Source organism: Harpegnathos saltator, unplaced genomic scaffold (assembly GCF_003227715.2).
Source record: "Harpegnathos saltator strain DR-91 unplaced genomic scaffold, Hsal_v8.6 scaffold810, whole genome shotgun sequence".
Taxonomy (NCBI): Eukaryota; Metazoa; Arthropoda; class Insecta; order Hymenoptera; family Formicidae; genus Harpegnathos; species Harpegnathos saltator.
Window position 1 is genome coordinate 890835 of NW_020230661.1, and position 21874 is coordinate 912708.

Below are 21874 nucleotides of genomic sequence, written 5' to 3' on the forward strand. Positions count from 1 at the left end.
TCCGATGTGCGTGCGTGCGTGCGTGCGTGCGTGCGTGCGTGCGTGCGTGCGTGCGTGTGTGCGTGCGTGCGTGCGTGCGTGCGTGCGTGCGTGCGTGCGTGCGTGCGTGCGTGAGTGAGTGAGTGCGTGAGTGCGTACGCGTCGTATGGCCCGATCTCGGCCTCGCGAGTATGTGCGTGTGCGTGCGTGCGTGTATGTGGTCGTCGCGCCCGTGTGTGCGATGTGTGACCCCTACTACGATCCGACGCGATTCGAAATCAAGGATTTCGCAGCAGCGCGGCTCGACGCGCGGGTTGAATGAAGAACGCGATAACGCGTCGGAGGAGGTCGGTGATTTCAACGCATGCGGTAAAAACGGAGGATGCGCCGTGCAGGCACGGAGGGTTCCCTCGCGACCACGACACATACGATGCGCGCGAGCCGCGTCGCTCCGGCGGACTGACTGACTGACTGACTGACTGACTCTCAATGAGAGGAACAGGCCCGCGGCCGGCGGCGGCGGCGGCGGCCCGCTGCGAGCAGCGCGAGACCTCTCCGAGAGCGAGATAGACATCTTGCAGACGCGCTTCGGAGTCCCGTGCGGCTCGCCGCTCTATGGGATAAGGCTATGTACACAATGCGCGCCCGCACAATCGCGGAGATCCCGCGGCCCGCCGCGCTGCGAGGTATCGCGCGCGTGAAGAACCGCGGAGAGGTAGCGAAGCGGAGTGTGAAGGAAGAGCCGGCTGAAAGGTGCGGGTTCAGTCAGAGAGACGCGTAAATTTATTAGAAAAGGTCGATTTTTTTGGACGTTGACGCGTCTAGCGCGTTAGATCGCTGGTCAACGTCTAAATCGTCCAATCGTTGGAAATGTTGATGCGAAGGAACGAAATATGCCTCGTGTCGATCAGTTGTGTCTGTGATGGCTACCCAGGCAGAACAGACAATCATGATGACATCAAAATGACGAGAAAATGACCGAATTATGATGAAAAAAATAAGTTTTCCTTTCATCATTTTAACGTCATTTTGATGTTATGATTTTCTCTTCTGCCTAGGTATTCGATATTGCGGAAATGAACTGCCTCCAATTTTATTGGAACGTTCTCTTTGACGTTAGGCCTTAAATTAATCATCCACATGCGTTTGAAAAATTGATACAAAGAAAAAATTTCTCTCTTAAGTTGGTCCCTCACATCGACTGTTCGATATCGCGGAAATAAACTAATTTCATTCCGCTTGTTCGGTCGTTAGACGTTGATAGATCAACACGTGTTCGAAATGACGATGCAAGAAGCCGGAAATGAGAAAGAAACTTCGCAAATTGACCTCTGCGAATTGAAGATCAATCATTTGATATCGCGAAGATAAGCCGCACCAAATTTATTTTACTTCGCATTTAATTTGAACGCGTTTGACGCGTTATAGACGCGTGTTTGGAACGCCAACACAAAAGGCCGAAAGTAAACAAAATATCACGTCGACGCGCCACATCGGAAAGCGGTCGTTCAATAATCGCGGAGATAAACACTCTGCAGTTTGTTTTACTTCGCAGTGAAATCTCTAACGTTAACGTTTCAGACGTTAGATTAGAGAGTTTATGTAATATCGTTTCTCAGACACGATAAACATTGATTGTGAATAGGGAGTTTTTGCAATATCGTCTCTCAGATACGGTAAACGTAAATCGTGAACGTTATTCGCTCAGAAATAACGTCGCAATGTACGCGACCAATAGCATTCACGATCAACGTTTACCGTATCTGAGAGACGGTATTGCAAAAACTCCCTATTAGCAGTTGATGCGGAAGAAAATGGAAGTGCGCGACAATTTCTCAGGCTCTCCCGATTTGTGCTACTTCGCATTTATTCACGGCGCCCGATTCAATGATTGATTTGCCATAAGTTCCTAACGCACGATCTAGTTGCGAGATGTACAGAAAAGTTTCAGCGGAGAGAAAATCCGAGATGACCGTTTTGTCCGAGAGGACCAAAAAAGCCGTTTCCGCGGACGGATAAACGTCAGAATTAGCGAATTAGCGAAGAAGCTGAGGCGAAATCTTGATGGAAGGAACCAGTTCTTTGACGTCTATCGTTCGGTCGTCGCTTCTTTGTCCTCTTTCTCTCTCTCTCTGCCGTTCTCTCTCGCTCTTTCTTTCCAATCGTCTGGTCGGCCGCATTTTCCCTTTCTGCTGCTTTTTGCGCCTCGCCGAAAATTGAATTTTGCTTCCACATCGCAAAATCGCCGCCTCTCGTGTCGTTATTTCGCTCGGCTCGTCGCGACTGCTTAATTCATCGTAAACGCCATCCCGGTTGCGAAATGCGCTCTTGCCGCACAAAGTAGCTTTCGGTTTGCTTCTATTGAGCTCGTTATTCTCGAGAGCGATGGAGGTCTTTTTTTTAAAAGGCTCACGGGGGGGCATAAAAGATGTCGCGTTAATTTAAAGTCTCCCGTCGCCGACGCAGCCGCGCTCAATACGCGTCTATCGATGCGAACATAACAAATAGCTGAATCGGATCTATTTGCAGAGAGCGATTGATCGAACTATCGCTCGCTTAGGGAGACGTTCGATGAATAGCCGATATAATAGTATCCGTTGTATCCCGAACGGTGAAGGAATGGCTCATCTAACAAGTGACTCATTGTTACCTCGCGCGGCCGAGCTCGGTGCGGCTTTCGCCATTTTTCCGCTTTATCTTTCTTCGTCTTCCCCGACATGCCGGACGTTTCACTCCGAGAATATATTCCGCGATCGCGTCACGCAATCTGAGAAATATTCGACGAGTTATGTGCGCCATATATCGGTATCTTCGTTGCCGAGATTTTACTCTCACTTGTCTCACGGAGAGAGAGAGAGAGAGAGAGAGCGAGCGAAATTTTGTGTTGCTGTCATCTTCCGAAACATCTTGCCGAAAACATTTTTTTGCAGGACGCGGAGAGCGACAAAAGTCGCTCTACAACACTGCGTGATCTTACGTATCGCTCTCGCGCTCTCAGCAACTTCGCCAGAGTAGCCAGAGCGAATGAATTCAATTAGGATCGCGGAGGCCGTGCAAAAACATTCGATCAGGAATAAACCAGCGCTGTCTAGCTGCTCGCAGATGCTCTGTCTACGGCTCGTTGCTCGCCCGCCTCGTGCATCGCGTATAACACGCGTAGATCGCGGCCGATGATGCGTTTTATTGCCGGAGAGACTGATTGTATTTAATATTGTAATATTGTAAAATTTTTTTTTCTTTTATCAACTGCGGATCTTTGTTAATCGTGCGATACATTGTAAACGAAAATCAAGAGCGCGCGATCTGTAAAAACAAATTTATAAAATGTATTTTTTTATCCACGATATGATAATTATTGTACGGTATATAATTATAAATTAATTATTATATAATTAATTATACCACGATTAATATAATTAAAAATTATTTTATAATTAATCACGTTACAATTAATTTATAATTATATACCTGTATAAAATATATAATTATTATTATTAAATTTCGGATTCAGTTTTGCATTTATCAAATTGCACAATCTCTATAAATCAAGTGGAACATCCTTCCTCTGTCGGACGTCACAATGTGCGATTTTTCAAGTTACCGCGCGATTCAAGTATTTTGATTTCCACACGATATCGAAACTCTAGGCGAGACATTGTATAGTATATAATTATAAATTAATTATAATATAATTAATTACGCGATAATTAATATAATTAAAAATTATTTTATATTATTTTATAATTAATCGTATATTGCAGTTAATTTATAATTATATAGCTATATCAAATATATAATATATAGTTATTGTTATTAAATTTCGGATCCAATTTTGTATTTATCAAATTGCAATCTCTATCAACCAAATATGGAATATCCTTCTTCTCTCGGACTTTATGCTGTGCGATTTCTCAAGTTACCGCGCGATTTAGATATTTTGCACGACTCTCGCATATTGATATCGAAACTCGAGGCGAAACATCATCAGCAGAGTTAGCGTCCGATACGCACGTTCTCGCGGCACTCGCAGGTCACGGTTATAATTCTGCGACAAACTCAGTCAGTCAGTCAGTCCATCCATCCATCCATCCGTCCGTCCGTCCGTCCGCCCGTCGGCCTCTTCCTTTATTCGGCCGCGACGACGGAGCGAAAGAACGAAGCCGAGCAGCTCTCGCACAGAAGGAGCAAGAGCGCGGGGACGCAAAAAACCCGTCTGGCATAATCGCGTTATCGGTCACATCTTGTTCGATTTCTGTCCGGTCAGCGGACAATGTTAAACGTAGAGACACTCGCGAGATGAGAGTGGAGGAGATTCTCGAGTGCGATTTCCTCCCGTGGATTTCCTTTCTCTCGTTTATTTCCCTTTTCTTCCATTTTCCTTACTTTATTGACATGGGAGTTATGCGGACAAACGTCGGACAACGACGCGCATATCGATGCGCGATCGCTCGTGTGAATGAGAGTAACTTAAGAATTAAGACGTATCGCTCGAATTATCGTACAACGCAGTGATCCGATCCCGATAGTACTTGCTGCTTTGCGAGAAAATGAGACGATCTCAGGGACAGGGTGGTCCGTCCGATCGATAAGCCCGCTCGTGCACGCCGACGGAAACGTTCGCGGCGGCGGCTTTTAGGCCAGTTCGTGCCTCTCAATTTTTTCCTTCCCTCCTTTCTTGCTATCTCTCGCGATAACGAGCGATTGATCGCCGATGCTCGCGCTGATGATCGTAACGGAAACACGTGCACGAGTGGACGGACGGAGCGTCCTGCACATACTATTTCTAGACTCTCTCTGCGGTTCCTCCCTTCGTAGAAAAGTTACTTAAAGCGTTTCGTGTTGATGCCGATGCGAGAATGTACGAATATATGCGGAATACCTCTCTACATCCCCGCGTGTAATATAACGGTGAAAAACGCATCGTTACATCGTTGTAGTATCATTGAGGTAATAATATAATATATGTATGTGTGTATATATATGTATGTTTATATATATATATATGTGTGTGTGTATATACCGAAGAATTCGCAGAATAAGCGAGCACACGCTGAGCGAATTTCGATATCGGAATTCATCCTGCCCCGGTGTCGACCCTTTTTATAGCAACTCCGGTGATGACAATCGCGGTTTTGTTTTCTATTTTTTTTTCTTTTTCATTTTTCATTTCTAAGTGGCGATCGACGGACCTTTCGGCACGGCGAGTACTCGTCGCGTGGCGTCATCCGATAGCCGGGAACGAGGACATCTTCGCGCGACAAGTAAAATCGTCGTATGATTCGTACAAAAAGTTCTGGTCATTGGCGAGCGGCGAAAAAGGGTGAGACAACACTCGCTATATGAGCGCCCTGAACAAATATCGTATTGCGATCGCAACGGCGTATATCAAACGCCTGAATCGTATCGAGCACGCAATATCATATTGCCCACGGCGACGGGCAAACAAACGCCGGTAATCTAACTCGAGTCGAAGTCGTTGATAAGAAACGCATACGCAACGTTACGATCGAGTTGTCAACTGCAGTCCGCTCTCGGCGATTATCAACGTGCACCGACGACGATCGTGCCGAAAGGACCGACAATTTGACAATGCGAGAGGAGGTGCATCGATATTGTACGACGCTACCTTATCACTTAACAATAGAATAAGGCGCTACGATCGACAGGTCGATTAAACTATAATCGAATGAACACATTTCGTACATTAAGAAACAACAGAGAGATTCTAAAACCTTGCTATAAAAAAAGTCAAGATTGCGCTTCTCTTCTCCGGGGCTGACATGTGCGCTTGTTGTACGGTGGATATTTTTCTTTTTTTTCTCAGCTTTCTTTTTTGGTAATAATAAGTCACGAATTACGCTTTCGTCTTCGCTAACGGAACGCTATAATATCAAGCAGAGAGTAACGATGAGAGATGTTTAGTCTCGCCCTCCAACGAGGAGGAGGTGAACGGAAATAGTTCGAGAACTCAGTCGAAGGATCGACGGCTGCCGTAGAATACATTCTGTCACAGATACGGTCGTAAAAACGCAAAGAATTTCACTATACATAAAGTACAAAACTATAAAAAGAAAAAGAAATACAAAAGGACATATTAGCGTACGAGAGCACGCGAGACGGCTAGTTCGCGCGAAAAATTATTGGAAGTTTTATATATATATATATATAATATGTATAACATTAAGATCTCAACGTAGTTCAACTGATGACTTGCATAACGTGCAAAGGTGAACAATCTTCGCTACAGTCGGCAAATACTGAAGCTAGTTACTACTAATACAAACGATATTCTAAAATATAAAACGCGCTCGTGTTTTGTGTGTGTGTGTTGTGTCATGTATGAGTGTGAGTGTACGTGTGTTGTGACTTGGACATCGAGATCCCCATCGACGAGACACGTGTGTCCGCTTTCATCAACTTCGTCATGGTTATTGCCAAACGATCATGTAACCAAATATTATTGTTAGTAAATAAAAAGGCAATGTTACATATCATACATGGGAACTAGTAATCGCGACGTTCCAATAACCAGATCTAAGGTTGCATAGTTGCGCGATTGGTTGCATCATTGGATGCAACCAATCGCGTGCATTGGATGCTTAGATTGGCGCGAAGGGACTGTTGTATCGAAATAGAAAGTACACACTTTTGAGATTCATGATCTCCTTGAATCGAGCGAGAACAACAAACCCTTTTGCATCCAACCGATGTATCATCGTCCTTCTGTAGTTTCGCATTATTAACATCGCACATTGTCACGTTTGACACGCACAGATATCAGGTGTATATCAAATCTAAAGTTCGGTAAATCAAGTATAAAAAAAATAACAATTTTTTCGAAATCAAAATCGACGGATCAATATCGAGACATGTGGTTTTGTCTTGATTTTGCGTTGTCGCAACCGCCTGCAAGGTTCACCCCGTTCTGTCTGATTAATTAACGCAAGTTCTTAATGTTAATATCCATGCAACAGACATATATAATAATAATAATAATAATAATAATAATGATAATCGTAATGTAAAAACGTTCAATCGTCGTCGCACACACAATGTGAACAGTAGCAAATACAAAATTAAAAAGGAGAATCAATGATTGTGGTGAATCAAGAACTTTAAGTAGGCTCAATTAAGTCGTTCCCGAACGAGTGCCTGGCATACTCGCTCGTCTCTTTTTCCCTTAATAACGCCAAATCAATATTGTCACAATTGATTGATTGATTGAAACACGTATTTTCAATAGCAACGAATGACGAACATTGTGGTACTCTACGCATGTTTCTGTTCAGCAGATTAAATAATTAAACCGCAACGTGTACGAAATGTGACTATCGTTATTGGATTAATTAAGCTGTCTTAAAACGCAGACAGTGACTTGTCGAAATATTCCAATGATTTCTTAATTAAATATCACGAACATGCGTGTAATCTTCGAACCATTGGGATCCTACTCTGTAATATAACTTAAACCGATACAATATAATACTGAAACTTGTGTGTGATATTGTAAAGTTGGCATTAGTTGCAATAATTTAATTATTTAACCTGATTTATGTCGTCATGTTTATCGTGTCGTGTATATATGTGTATGTGTGTGTGTTGTGTGCGCGTAAAATATGGGTGTATATGTGCGCGCAATATCGACGAGGACTTGCGGCTATTAATTCCTCTTCCCAACTTAAAAATACAATCGCCACATATTTATTAGCGCAATACTTGTTAATTTCCTAAATTAGCAATCGTATGCAAAAGTTACTCGTGAGCCGTCTTAATGATCTTGTGACGTCCAAGTCACTTGTACAGGATGCTCGGCAAAAAAGACCCTAACAAATATATTTCAATCGCATTACGAGAAAGATCTGCATCCAGTCTAGAATATTCGTTTTACAAGAGTCCGTTGTTAAAAGAAAAAAAGAAAAGGCTCAACCTGGTCCTGTTCGTCTGGTAGAGTGAGATATTATATCGTTTAAAGGTACTATACTCGTGATTCTCTTCGCGCATATCCATATCATAAATATTATACACTTTGTACCTATCTTTGTTTCTCTTTATCTTTGTACCTGACATATTTGCTTGCGACACTTTTGCAGACAACCTGTACACTGCGTCGACTAACGCTAAACTTAATGGTCTAAACAAATTGTACACATAGCTTCGAAAAGAATTAACAGATCTCTAATGTTTCTTTAACGTCCCACGTATCGGGACGTAATAATCATTAACTATAACTGCCTTCTGATGTAAACGTCGCGTTCTTTTAAGAATAATCAATTCATAATTAATATATATATATATATATATAATGTTTCTCTCTTCTTCTTCTTCTCTCTCTCTCTCTCTCTCACTTTCTCTCTCTCTCTTTCTTTCTCTATATATATATTTTTTTTTCTTCATATATTATAAATAATTATATATAGCATCATATCTTATAATTACTGGATTATAATAAAATTACCGAAAGCAAAGTAAATTCTCATAAAAATAAAAAGGTTCTCATCAAAGCATATGTTTTACATACAAAAGCAACAATTACTTATAGAGGCCTTGTGATCTTTGTTACTTATCATGGTGCATATACAATCGTCTTTTTTTAATATTACTCCATTCGTTATATTATCATTCGAATATCCCTATTCGTGCGTACACGCGCGCACATACATGTACGTGTATGTTTGTTAATAATGAAGGTGTAAGTGCGTGATAATCGTAGATAATTATTCGTTCGTTTAGATTTGGCCCTTTCACGGCAGAGTAAAAATTGATTGCGCGGCTAAACGTCCTTAGAATAACCGTCCATTAGAAGATTAAAGTTAAATTCAGTCGAAGCCAGATTGCGACACTATCTTTTACATTGCTTCTGCCACATATCTCCCGTTTTTTTTTCTTTTTCCTTTTTTGTTTAAGATTGCATGTAACTAACGTGTCAATCATTCTATATCACTATTTATCGTGCGTCCTTTTGCTTAGAATTTCATCAGATAATTTCCATATATTCGTTATAAAATTCGCATATTCACCCAGCAGTCCCTTAACCCTTCGCGCTCCGTCGATTTTTGCGCGCGACGTCGACAGAGTTTACTCGTAAACAGTTTATTGCCGAACTGCGAGTGGAAAGAATGCGTTTATCAACAGTCAGTTATAATAATAATAAATATAATAATAATAAATTTCTTCGAGTTTAGCGCATAATTTGATTGTTACCGCTTGGCATTTCGCCAACTCGGCAACATTTCGCTTGCTACTGAGTCGGCATACGTGCAGTAGAATGCCAAAATCGCTCTATACCAGCCAGGTCGACACTTGGAGTGCGAAGGATTAACGATAAACGATAAAAACGGATATTTACGTAGATAAATGATGAAGGAGTTTCCAGTCGGTATGTCGTAAAACGTCGGTACCACACGCAGTCTTAAAAGTATTTCACAATTGCGCGCGAGTTCAAATAACACGACTGCAACGCGTATACCTTACCACTGATCGAAGTGTCTAACTCAACCTGGCTCTGTTCTTCAAATATTACGGTCAATGCTAGAATAGTTTCTACGGTACTATTTTTCCATAAATAGCTTGCACGCTATGAAACACCTATAGTTCTTGGGTTTTATAATTCAAATAGAGATATACTTGTGATGCATATAAGCACTCGTCATCAATTGCCGAATCGGACAACTGCAATCATCGTAACGCAAGCTGATTCCCCACGTAATGAGCTCCTCCTCATTTACGCGTTTCACAGAGGGAAACCGGTTACATAAAAAGAGAGAAAAAAAAATTTGGAATGTTTGCGACATCTTGAAAATGCAAATGAAAAGTCGTCATCTAGACATCACGTCAGGAAGCATCTCGCATCCTGACAAGGTAAGTGCGATAAGATAATCGCGATTTCTATGAAAATTATAAAACCCAAAACCGAAGTCTAATTGGCAGTATAGTGTTGGACATTGCGCCCAGCGCAAGGTGCATAGCAGAGCTGCTGCAATAGCCGAGGACTGGAATCCTCGACCGTAAAGAGAAAACGTTTTTCTTTCGTTCTTTTGTCTTTCTTTATGCGGCTTGATTAAGATAGTTGCAGAGGTTACACGTACGTGGCCATAGTACCAGTTGGAATGGGTGGCGTTTCCTCTGGTCTACCTTTAGGTCCGTATTGTCCGATGAAAGAACCGTCTTCCGTGAAGCGTCCTGAAATAAAACGGTCGTGCTGAGTTGCTGTGCGCGGTTCTCGCCTCAACGACAGGCTCTCCACACAATCAGGAGTTGGAACATGAAAATCTGGGTGTCACGTTACATTAATATCGCAAATAATATGTAGAGACAGTGAAATAAAGCGATTAGCATACAACTTTGTGACACATATGTAAGAAATAATCTTATTTTTGTGCGAAGGTCGATGTTTAATTCTGCTTCAATGGGCGTGGGTGTAACAATTTATGTGCGTGTTCTCATGGAACTTACCTTAGACTAAAGTGGTAAACGCTTGTGAATTTGGTTCCGGCTTACGATGTCGGCCATACTGACCAATGAAAGAACCGTCTTCGTTCATGCCTTCTGTATCGTGTCAAGCGACAAAGCAAATAAAATAAATAACATAATATACAACATATCGAACGTAAGGTAAAACGTAAAGTTTTAAAGGTCACTTAAATCAGCACGTAACTAGCGCAATTACTTATGCTTAACTGCAGCTGCAAGTGCGTCATGTGAAAAGGAAAGAAACAGAAGAAGCACTCGCACAGACTCGTACGAGAAACATTTCAATAAACGTGGCAATAACTGCTGCGTGGTTGAACATGAAACAGGAAATTCGCCATTTCATGCTTATTTTTGTCTAAGTGTCTGTGTGAGAAGATTCAGTGTGCATTTGCCTGTACTGCAGTAATATTGTTTCTGTGGCATATACTCTAAGAACCATCTTAATTACCTCATAATAACGCACACAGAAATGCAATCAATTTTCATAATATCAGACGATCGAAACTCGTGCAGAAGTATTAAACAGAGATATTAAATCTCTATAATCCTGCTACGTCATGTAAAAATTCTGCGCGTTACCAACCTGTGTCACCTTCGCCGTACTCTGCCATAGAGTCGGTATCGGATTCAGGATGTTTACCGTCCTGATGAGAAGACGATGCCAAAGACGCACGTCCGCCGGCCGATTTGGTGTCTAACGGTTGCGAGTACTCGTGAAATCCACCCTCGTCGGGGTAATCGCCGCGTCCTGCAGCCAACTCGCGCTCGTGCACCGCGTATTTACCACCTCTGTTCCGTTTGATTACGCAAACGACTATCAGCACCAAAAGGAGGATGGCAATCGCCAGCATCATTCCTGCGAGAACATCAATATTTCGTCATGTACGTTGTCGAAACACGATGCAAAAACACTTCACGAAGAGGAGAGTCCTATTGTATCGTTACCTATGAACCATCCGGCTGTTGCGACATTTTCTTTCGGTTGTATGATGGGTCCTTCGCTACTAGTCTCGACCTCTTGAGGGGCACTTTCAGTCAAGTAATCGCCGTCCACAGCAACGACCGACATCACATAGACTTCACCGCTCTGGAGACCGCAAACCTGTACAAATGAAGGTTACAAATCAGGTTTTTGTTGAAAAATACCCAAAATCTTTCAAAGAAAGATATCGAAAGCTTTGGTGTGGCAAATAGTCAATAGAAACGGAAAGTTATAATCATTACTGAATGTTAGGAGATAATTTAAATCTTGACAGGAGGATAAAAAATCCATCCGTTTTCGAAAAACTTCTAAATTAAACTGCAATAGGTTACAAGCAAAACAAGTATACTCTCTCTTTCTTTTACTCTTATTGCACTAGTTCAGAAGTTCTTCGAAAATGAATAGACCTAAAATTGTAACATGTGTGTGGGATTTATTTTACTACTATTATTATTATTATTATTATTTTTCAAGTTTTCAACGAGCGAGTAAGGCACTGTATGGTAGCGACTGATTTCTCCTATGATGCAATATTATCGCTACTATTACTATTATTGTTATTGTTGATGCTATTACTACTGCGTGCATACCTCAATGGTGTTGGACTGGAACTCGGGATCCGTCAACAAAGCTATCGTTTCACCCTTGAGATTATACTTGACGAAGAAATGACTTCCTGGATTGCCGTTGAGATTCGGTAGCCAAATGATCCTCACATTCGAGTAGCCATTTTCTACCGGTACAGTCTCCCACGTGAACTGCGGTACGTCGGGTCGTTGAGACGTGCGTGTCTTTTGTTCGATGAAATAACTGCAAGCGTATCAATCAATCCCGTAAGTAATCGACGTTAACTCCAGCGGAAGCCTGCGCGATTATAGCCCAAGCCAGCAGTATTGCAAGGGTTAGAATAACGCGTGATGGTTACACTGGTAACATTTTATAAATTCTACCAACACGCGTCCACTGACTTCGTATCTGTGATTAATACTCACTCGTTGCCTTGACCCATCTTGGTTGTCGCGCGTATGTGAACGCGATACTTCGTATCGGGCGCTAACGCGGCCAACTTGGCGTTTATGGCATCCGAGTCTGTAATCTGCGGCTTTCTCTCGAGTAAGGTTTCCAACTTCGTGCCGTTCACGACTTGATAATAAATCCTATATCCGGTCAAAACACCATTCGGTTCCGCGGGCCGCGACCAGACCAGGAACAGGGCGCTCGATCCCATCGGGAACGCTTCTAAACTGAGCACCGTTCCTGGCACCCCCTCCGGTGTATCGAAGGTTAAAAGTTCAGACGCGGGACCATTGTATCTGTGCACCGAGTAAATTGGTTGATTGTCATTACAGATCTGGTTGCGAGAACTGCTGTGAAGTATGAGCGATAGAGATGCGCATGTATGTGGGAAATTCCATTACCTGCCGTTGTAAGCGAGTATTCTCACGAAATTCTTGCTGTACGGGATGAATTTGCTGACCTCCGCGTGTGTCTTGTTTCCACCGCGAATGTCAATCTCGCGCATGCCTTTCTCACCTTCCTTCTCCGTCCATGTTTGGATCTTGTACCCTTGCAGCTCGCCCCTCACCGACTCCTCCGACACCGGACTCCACGACAGCAGGGCAGTTGTACTCGACTTCACTTGGTTTAACGTGAAGTTACCGGGCGCTTGTAAGGGAACTGAAATCGAGATTTGACAACTTACGAGCAGAGTCAATGATATTCGGACAGCGAATATGATATCCTAATTAGTCCTATAACATTAATATTCTCCTAGTCGCTAACGAAGCGTCGAATTAACGAAAAAAGAAATCATCCGCAATCACGATGGAAGAAAGAAAGGCCAATGTGAGAACCCATGCATAGCTACTGTAGTGCAATCAGAAACGAAATTCAATCAATACAATATATATCCGTTAGAGTCAGGATACTGATCGATTTTTATTGTCCGTTTCAGTCCTATTCTGACACTCTTTTCAGTAGAATAAAATAGGCCGGAGACGAAAGTTATTGCAACACTATGTCAGCAAATCACAATGTGTTGGGAAATTACAAGTTAATTAACGAGGATTACCGTCTTCTCCGGAATACCCGATGACTTCAACGGGCATGGCTTTACTCTCCCCCCGTTCGTTGATCGCGCCGACCTTGATCTTGTATCTCTGATAAGTAGGCTGATTGTCCACCTGTAGATTGTTCTTCCTCCAGTCGTTTACATCTTGTATAGTCCACCTTTCGCCCGGTATGTCTCTCTTGTAATATACTCTGTACATAAATCGGGGGGCGTTGTGCTCTATCTGCGACATAGTCGTCCAACTGATGACCAAATTTTGGGGCGTTGTACCCTTGCCTATCACGTTATCGGGGTTTCTATAGGGTACATCCGGGGAGGTGGTGCAAACCTCGCTGTGCGGTGACGGTAGGGACGTGCCTGTCGAGAAGAGAAACAGCAATGCATCATTGGTTTGTGACGACTCGTTTTACGCTGATTCCCGTCAAATTAAACTAATCGACAATCGGACTCAGCCGGCGAGTTGTCAACGTGGGAAATAAACAGAATCCTGCTAATATCGGTAAGAACATTTTCTTGTTTCTCATTTTACAGCCTATATTTAAAATCGATATCGAGCCAAGCGCTATTCGCTTTATCCTGCAAAGATACGCAGAATTATTCACTTTTTCATTATTGTTGAGCGACAAGTCACGCACAGCCAGAAATTGCTGTTGGCAATTCGGCTAACTGGTCGTCGATTAGTTTAATTGGAATTTGATGAGAATCACCCTTAATCGTTAGAATTTCCTTCGTCCGATTGCATCGATCGATGCAACCTTGGAATTGACATCTCCTATTTCATGTACGAAATATCAAGCGAAACGTAACTTCTTCCCTGACAGACCGACTCTGATATCTAAAAGCGACAAACCTCACCTATTTTATTCCACGCAAGAACACGGAACGTGTAATTAGCCCAAGGTGACATAGCCACGTCATCGTTTTGGACGGTGGCCGCCACATTATCTTTGGATATCTCCCAAGTGTCGGGCGTAAAACTGGTGTTATGTTGGATGGTGTAACGCAAGATAGGAGACCTGTTGTCTCCCATGGGCATCCACTGAACCGACGCCGTCTTAAAGCCGCACCGGACGTCGATCAATCTTGGCGCATTAGGCACATCCTGAACGATAAGAGTCGCTTGCGCCCTCGCCTCGTCTAGCTCAGTGCGCGCGACGCACGTGTAGACACCAGAGTCCAGTTCGATCGTCTTCGTGATCATCAAGGAGTAATCGGTGCTGCGCACGAACCTCGGCTCCATCTCGAATTCTATCTCCTGGCCGTTGCTGTACCAATCTATAGTCAGGGTTAGGCTGGAGTCCGTGACGGCATTACACCTGCGCGACGGTAAAAATGGAATGTTAATCGAGACGGAAACAGAAATCTCCCTCTTTCTTGTTTCCTTGTATTTTTCTCCTTTCTCAGTTTCATTCTCATTGTTATTCTTACTTTATAATTCTTTATCTGCCCCTGCAAGGTTCTTGTGTGTGGATCTAACTCTTATAGCTTCTTACAAAACCAAGGCACTGAAGTCCCTCAAACGTATTTATTTAACTACCCATCTCCTGTGTTTCTATAAAGTCTCTACCAGACCAAATATTGGGGATTGAGGATTGGATTACAGATTAAAACTCGACGAGTCGACTAATTGTGATGTTGACTCATCTGATCCCAATTAATCAAGCTCCAATCCTTAATCTCGCCAATACCTAATCTAGTATGCGGCAGAATAGCCTCAGCGCGCGGTGTAATTAGGTTACTAAGATTTTCTGACTGCACGCATTATTGATTTCTTATTTATCGATTGCCCAAAGAAGCGGAAGCAATGTGTCAAAGCAGTGATCTGTCAACGTGGTAGTTTCACGTTAACATTCAGAAGCGAATGTGTGCGATTGAAAAATAGCAAACCTAATTGCATCGTCCGCGAAACGCACTTTAGCTTCCTTCAGAACATGTTACCTGAACGTCGCGGTAGATCCCGCGGCAACTTCGTAATCCTCCGGCTCGTCGGTGATTCTCGTGTGCTCCTTGACCACCAAACTGGCGGACGCGTCCACTTGGCCCAATTTGTTGGAGGCATGGCAGGTGTAAGTGCCAGCATCCAGAAACGTCACACCTTCGATCTGCAAGTCTCCCGTCTCCAGAGTCTTATAACGGCCACCAGTCAGCTCCTGGCCGTTTTTGATCCACTTGATCTCCGGTTTGGGCGCTCCGAAGACGCGACACGTGATCTGTATGGTTTTCCCGTCGACCGTGTTCAAGTCCGTGGGTGGTTGTGTGATCTCCGGGTCGAGTGCCAACACGTTTATGTACACATCCTTGTAGACGTATCCCAGCGAATTGGTGGCGTTACAGCCGTAATTACCCGTATCATTTTTGACCAGCTTCTCGATGATGATGGAATTCGCCGTAAGCTTCATCCTGCTGTTCGATTCAGCCTTCAACGGCTTGCCGTTGTGGATCCACTTGAGCTCCGGAACGGGCACTCCGCTGGCCTCGCATCTGATCACCGCGGTCTCGTCCTCTGCGGCGTTCACGATCTCTGGCTCGACGGTGAAGTAAGGCACCGCCATCACCTGCAGGCTGATGGAGTATGACTGAGCCGTGCCGACTCCGTTTGACGCCTCGCAGGTGTACGTGCCCTGGTCCTCGAAGGTGACATGTTTGATGACCAGCGACTTGCCGTAGTTGCCTTGAGAGATTCGATCATTCGAATTGATCAGGTCGCCGCCTTTGCTCCAGATGGTCTGCGGCAACGGCGTGCCGCCAAATATGCAAAACAGCTCGACCTTCTTGCCGCGCAGGGCGACCTCATTCTTCCTGGAGACGTACTGCCTCTCGGGCGGGTATTTGTTCTGGCTGGCGGAGGAGCCTGTCGAGATCACGTTCAACAATACCTTGTTGCCTAACTTATATTCGTTTCTGAACACAGAAGTGGCAGCACAGGCATAGTAGAAATCGTCGGAAGCGTCGTTCCTCGTCACATTGCTGAACCACAGATTCCCCTCCGGGTCCAAGGTCATGCGCGAATTGTTGATCGACTTGATGCCACCGCTATTATCTTGAATCAGCCAGTAAACGTTCGGCTTAGGCCAGCCATCAGGCGGTTGGCAGGTGAGCTTGAACGGAGAGCCTTCATTCGCGTTTAAGGTTATCGGATTCTCGTCCTTGAACGAATTCAATTCAGCCTTCCGCACAAACACCGAGTTCGACGTGGCGATACCCCATTCGTTCTCGGCGAAGCATTGGTACTGTCCCAGGTCGCCGTCTTCCGGCCTCGCGATCACTAGAGTGCCTCTACCGGGCTGCTGAGAGATGCGATCATCGTACGCCGGCCATTCGAAGATCTTGCCATTTTTAATCCAGCTGTACCTGTTGAATGCGACATTCCATTTATATGGGTCCCGATCGGAGTACTGACGTATTCTTAGCAGTTGTATTCTTAGCCGTAACGAGACATGCTTCGAGACACTGCATTTCTCCGAATGAACCCCATTTAGAACGAGTGAGAATTCAGCGACAGTGAAGGGTATTTGCCGCTCGGAAACGCAAGAGTGAATGTTTAATTCAAACCTACAGTGAATTCCTAATTCGTAGAACGAATGTCCTAATCGATTTTTGTCGTAATCTTAGATAATCTATGATAAAACACGTTTCGACAATTTCTAAATTCCTCGGAGCGAAAGATTAGATTAGGGCAGGAAATTTACTTTGTATGAATGTCGTCACTCAAAATTGAATAACTCGAATGTCTCCCTATGCTTCGTGCGGAATGTCAAGGAATGCCAATTCAGGAAATATCGTAGAACTAAAAAGAAAGACAGAAAGTCGTTGCGGTCGAAAAATCCGACAATTTGAATTCTCCGATTCATTCGACGAATGTTTCGCCTGCCGAATTCATCCGACTTATAAGAAACTGCTCTCGTCCGCAGCGTCAAGTATTCGCATAAGTTAGGCATCTGCAGCAGCGATGATTATTTCATACATTCTAAGGCTATGATGTCATCCTTCTAATTAAGAACAGCTGCGTCTCTAGGCTGCACGAGAAAGAGACTGCATACAAGTGCAGGGAAACTTTATGAATGAAATGTCGCGAAGCACGTTTCCCGCTCTTCAACGGATCAGAACGTATTCATGTGATAACTGTTTCCCCGCTCGCTTGGTGGGCGAACATTGTCCGACGGTATCGGGAAATTACACATTGTACAGAGTGACGTAAACGCAGAGTGAACATGAATGAGATAAAGAATGAGATGAAGTAAAAGGTCGGGCGACTTCTGTTTGGTTTTCACGAGGTGGAAGATAAAGCAGAGGCGGGAAGAGAGATTACATACTTCGGAGCTGGTTCGCCCTCCGCCTCGCACTCGATCAGGAATGGCTTGTCATTCTCGTTGATCTTCTTTTGGCTCACTTGGAACAATTGCTCATCGGTCGGTGGCTGTTTGGATATCCGTGGCGGCGATTGAACTAATAAACAAGCAATCTGTTAGATCTACGGCGATACTGCGCAAGCGTCGGGTCGAAGTTGAAGTAAAACAGACTAGTAAAAAAGACATATAGATATAGCGTGAAAGGAGAGAAAAACGGCGAGACATGTATTTACAAACTGCTCGGTGTGATGAACCCGCTCGGGTGATGGATTATCTGAACGATCTTTCTGAACATTTTGAGTCTCGACTAAACAGCGAATTTTAATGATTCTACCACGAACTAACTTTCAAAAATCCAACTTGTGAATTATTTAACTGGCCGTTAAAGTAACATGAAGAAAATAAAATCGCACATGTGTCGGAGAAAGGTCAATGTTCTTCAAGATACAAGTATAAGTACACATATAGGTAATTGACTGATGAGAGTAAAGTGTGGTGGATCTAATGGAGAGACGTTCCTACAGTTTGTAGCGTTTTCCAAATCGCGCTTAATGAAGCAATAAAAGCTGCCCGGGAATAATTTTGTAGAGTTTTGCGTATATATGTTTTAGCGAGACCAAGTGTCATTTGTACACAAATATGCGTGTGTAAACATACAGGTAGATACAAAAGTACACATATATAATCGGATACATATATGTACATGGAGAAATGTGATTGTACGGAAAAACATGGTGTCTCTTTGACAGAAACAGAACATATTCAAGAAAATCTTGCGTAAGACTGCGAGTTTTACTTGTGACACAAAGCAGAGTTACTAATAACAAGTTCAGTAGTGTCTCCTTCACCTTCTATAATATCCGGGACATGTACTATAATTGGAAAATCAGAAGGTACAAGTTTAATGGCTGGATCTATCATATAATTCATGGCACAGTACAAAGACCGTTTCGCATATTAGAGATTCGAAAGTGAACAAAGGGACAAACGAGGCATTCTCATACTTACTTATAGCCGACGCCTGAAGTATCAGTGTAGAAAGAATGCACACGGCAAGCCTCATGTTCGCTCTGTATCTGGAAAAATCTGGAAGCAAAATATTCTCCGTTATGAAAATGAACAAAGATCACCTGCAAGCGGACACCTCGCCAATCGCGTGCAATCACTTCGCTTCGACGCGACGACAGCCCCCCACCGTCCCGCTCCAATTAGCAAATCCCGCCAATTCCCGTAAAACCAATAATCCCAAATTCTCCGCGTCGCGACGTGAATATACGCAGTGCGACGGCTCGCGGGACGCGAGGAGAGAAGCTTTCATCTCGCGCGGCGTTACCTCTCGGTTTAATTAAATTTGCATCGCTCGGCGGTCGTGCACCCTATATCGCGTCTCAGCCGTTGCGGTAAACATAAAATTGCACACACATACACACACACGCATATGCACACACAGAACACGCACATGCTGAGACGTAACGCGCGCGTGCGCTCGTAAAGCTCCGCTCGGCCCTGCTTCCGAAATCGAAGTTGACCCAATTATGAGGAATTTTTCAAATCCGCCGGAACCGAGCGTCCAGGAGCGAAGACAAGGTGGTTGCTAATGGAGACGCGAGAAATGGGCGTGTGCACTGTCACGTAGACGGAAGCGAAGAAACTAGGCGGCCTAATACGACGATGTATTATAATATCACGCTTACGGCCGTGTAATTCGCGCGATGAGCTACCGCGACCCCCGCTGACTCCGGCGACTCGCGGCTCGCAAATCGCGCTCGAGGAAGACGACAATAGAAGAGTTCGATCCTTCGTCGCGCGCGTGTCGAACGTGCTCGTTCGGCGATTACGTTGTCTCACTTGCGATGACCTCACCGGCCGCCTGTCCTTCGCGGCTTCTCACGAGCGGCGGAGTCCCACCGGGAAACCGTCGCTCACTCGCTCGCTCGCGCGCGCGCGGAGGCGGGGCGAGGCGAAATTCGTCACGGCGAAGGCGACGACGCGCGCGTCCCTCCGGGAAGACGCGAGTCAGCGCGCGATTTACGCTAGCGACGAAGAGGCAGGACGACGAAACGGCAGGCACACCCGTCGAGTGGCCGCATTGATCGCCGAGAAGCCGTCGTCACTTCGCCGCGTCGCCGATGAGTCTATGCCTGTCGTCGTCGTCACTTTGTGTCGACCTCTCCACGCGATACCGATCTGCCATTGGGCGTGGACGACGCGTATACATCGTCGATCGCCTACTTACCGATCTGGACGTGCGGCGACTCGTTGCAGTGTCGTGAGGAAGTATCGTTATCACCAGGGCATCATCGAAAAATTGCGAAAACCACCGACTCGAAAACGCGACTAGCCGCCGTACGGTACTGCTACGGTATCGCGCCGTTGAGTGTGCGATGCGTATGAAATGTGCGCTGTGTTTGTGTGTGTGTGTGTGTGTGTATGCATGCGAGTGTGAATGTCGCATACGGAGTGTCGAGAGTATTTTGTAGTACACTCTCGCGGTAGTGCCACTATCACCTACAGTCGATGTCCAAGAGAGACTGCGATAGATGGGAGTCGCGGTGGAAACCGTGCGCAAGGAGCCGCGGTGGCGCCATCTATCGGAGGCTTTGGCTCCTAACAGGTCAATCCATGATACAGGCAGAGATAGGGATGCCGATTTTTTTTCAAACAGATCGATTTAAAGATCGATTCGAATCACGAAGAAAAAAAACTTATCTTTAAAAAATCGGTTCATAAAGAATCGATTTCAGAAAATCGATTTGAATCGGTATGCATGTAAAGTGAACCACTCATTAAAGTATACTATCTGTCAAATTTCTACACTCTAATGCTATGTCTACAATGGGGTTGTAAAGTCGTAAAGTCGTGAGCTGGGTCCTATGGCGATGCTTGTACAAAGTTCAATTAGTCTCTGGATCGGAGTGTAAACCAATCAGAGAGCAGGATATTGCCCGTACGATAATACGAATGATCGATTGTGTTTATGTGTGTTATTGAAATAGAAATATAATGGAATTCCGTGCAATTTGTAGTATTTCTTTGTTATTAAATGCTTACCATTTGAATTTAATATCGATATATTTATATCTAAAACGAAAAAGACAAAGAAAATGGTGGATAAGACCTATAAATAAAAGCAGAGATTATTTAAGATATTTCAATAAACAATTCAAAGAGACATATGAGACAAATCATGAAAAATTTTTTAGTATGATACGAATGACACCTGTCTAATATGATTATTTGTGCCATATTGTCAGACCTCTCTTTAGAAAAAGGAGATATATAAAAAGATATATAAAAAGGAGATATATAAGATGATATATCTTATGAAAATCTGTTGATACCACAAAGCAAGACTATTGTTTCATGATTAAACTGTATGTTCCACAAAAGTATTACTTTTAATATTCATATTGAGTTTCTTCTTTTAACAGTACAACTGTTACATAGAGAATATAGAGAAGAAAGTTTTGCAACTGTGTAAAAATACGTGAATCTGATTGATGGTATGCTTTTAATCTTGATTGAATTTAAAAATATATACCAATCAGATCAATTTTATAACATTTACATAACTTTCTCTGCTGATTGCTGACAATATTGCATATAGAATTCAACTACACTATAATATATGCTATAATAGGACAATTATATTTTTAATATTTTCTATCAGCAATGACTATATAATTATTCACTCATGCTGAAATGATTCTAATATTTCCAACAGCTTGACAAAACATTTTATTCTTTGTTGCATAGGTACACGTTTTATTCCATGTAATAAGACTGTCACCATATTTTTCTCTTCTTCTGTATCTGGCGTGGAAGTTGTACTGTTCAGCAATGCTGGCAAAGCTGAACAGGCTGCAGTAACAGTCTGTGCAGTAAAGTCTGTGATGATTCCATAATTAGAGAACTCACATCAAGACTTATATTCTTTCTTTTTCTAATATCTGTTTTAGGCACTTTGAGGTTATGTTTATTTGCTGAATCAATATTCTCGCTATCTGAAATTTATTTAGAAGT

General features: G+C 43.5%; 1 protein-coding gene across 10 annotated transcripts; it reads right to left on the reverse strand.

The window, feature by feature from the left end:
- Positions 1–8821: 8821 nt before the first annotated feature.
- Positions 8822–20531, reverse strand: Nrg (Neuroglian). 10 transcript variants are annotated; one of them, XM_025306912.1, is made up of 14 exons: positions 20088–20531; positions 18860–18937; positions 18700–18723; positions 17816–17948; positions 15441–16853; positions 14358–14818; positions 13503–13859; positions 12850–13108; positions 12424–12744; positions 12022–12241; positions 11395–11551; positions 11033–11305; positions 10432–10524; positions 8822–10158 (listed from the first exon to the last, which is right to left on the reverse strand). In XM_025306912.1, the coding sequence occupies exons 2-13, from the start codon at positions 18912–18914 to the stop codon at positions 10433–10435; spliced, it is 3765 nt and encodes a 1254-aa protein (XP_025162697.1). In that variant the 5' UTR covers positions 18915–18937; positions 20088–20531; the 3' UTR covers positions 8822–10158; position 10432. The 10 variants fall into 10 exon arrangements, with proteins under 10 accessions (XP_025162697.1, XP_025162693.1, XP_011153567.1 ...); XM_025306908.1 differs by lacking the exon at positions 10432–10524; XM_011155265.3 differs by lacking the exon at positions 18700–18723 and having other exon boundaries at positions 20088–20530.
- Positions 20532–21874: the final 1343 nt, after the last annotated feature.

Bases quoted from the DNA above. Each gene is read 5' to 3' on its own strand.
- Nrg (XM_025306908.1), bottom strand. From the start codon at position 18,914: ATGAGGCTTGCCGTGTGCATTCTTTCTACACTGATACTTCAGGCGTCG. The intron at 18,724-18,859 runs GTAAGTATGAGA...TTCCAATTATAG, and splicing joins ACTTCAGGCGTCGGCTATAA to TACATGTCCCGGATATTATA. The intron at 12,242-12,423 runs GTGAGTATTAAT...ATACGCTTGCAG, and splicing joins AAGATGGGTCAAGGCAACGA to TTATTTCATCGAACAAAAGA.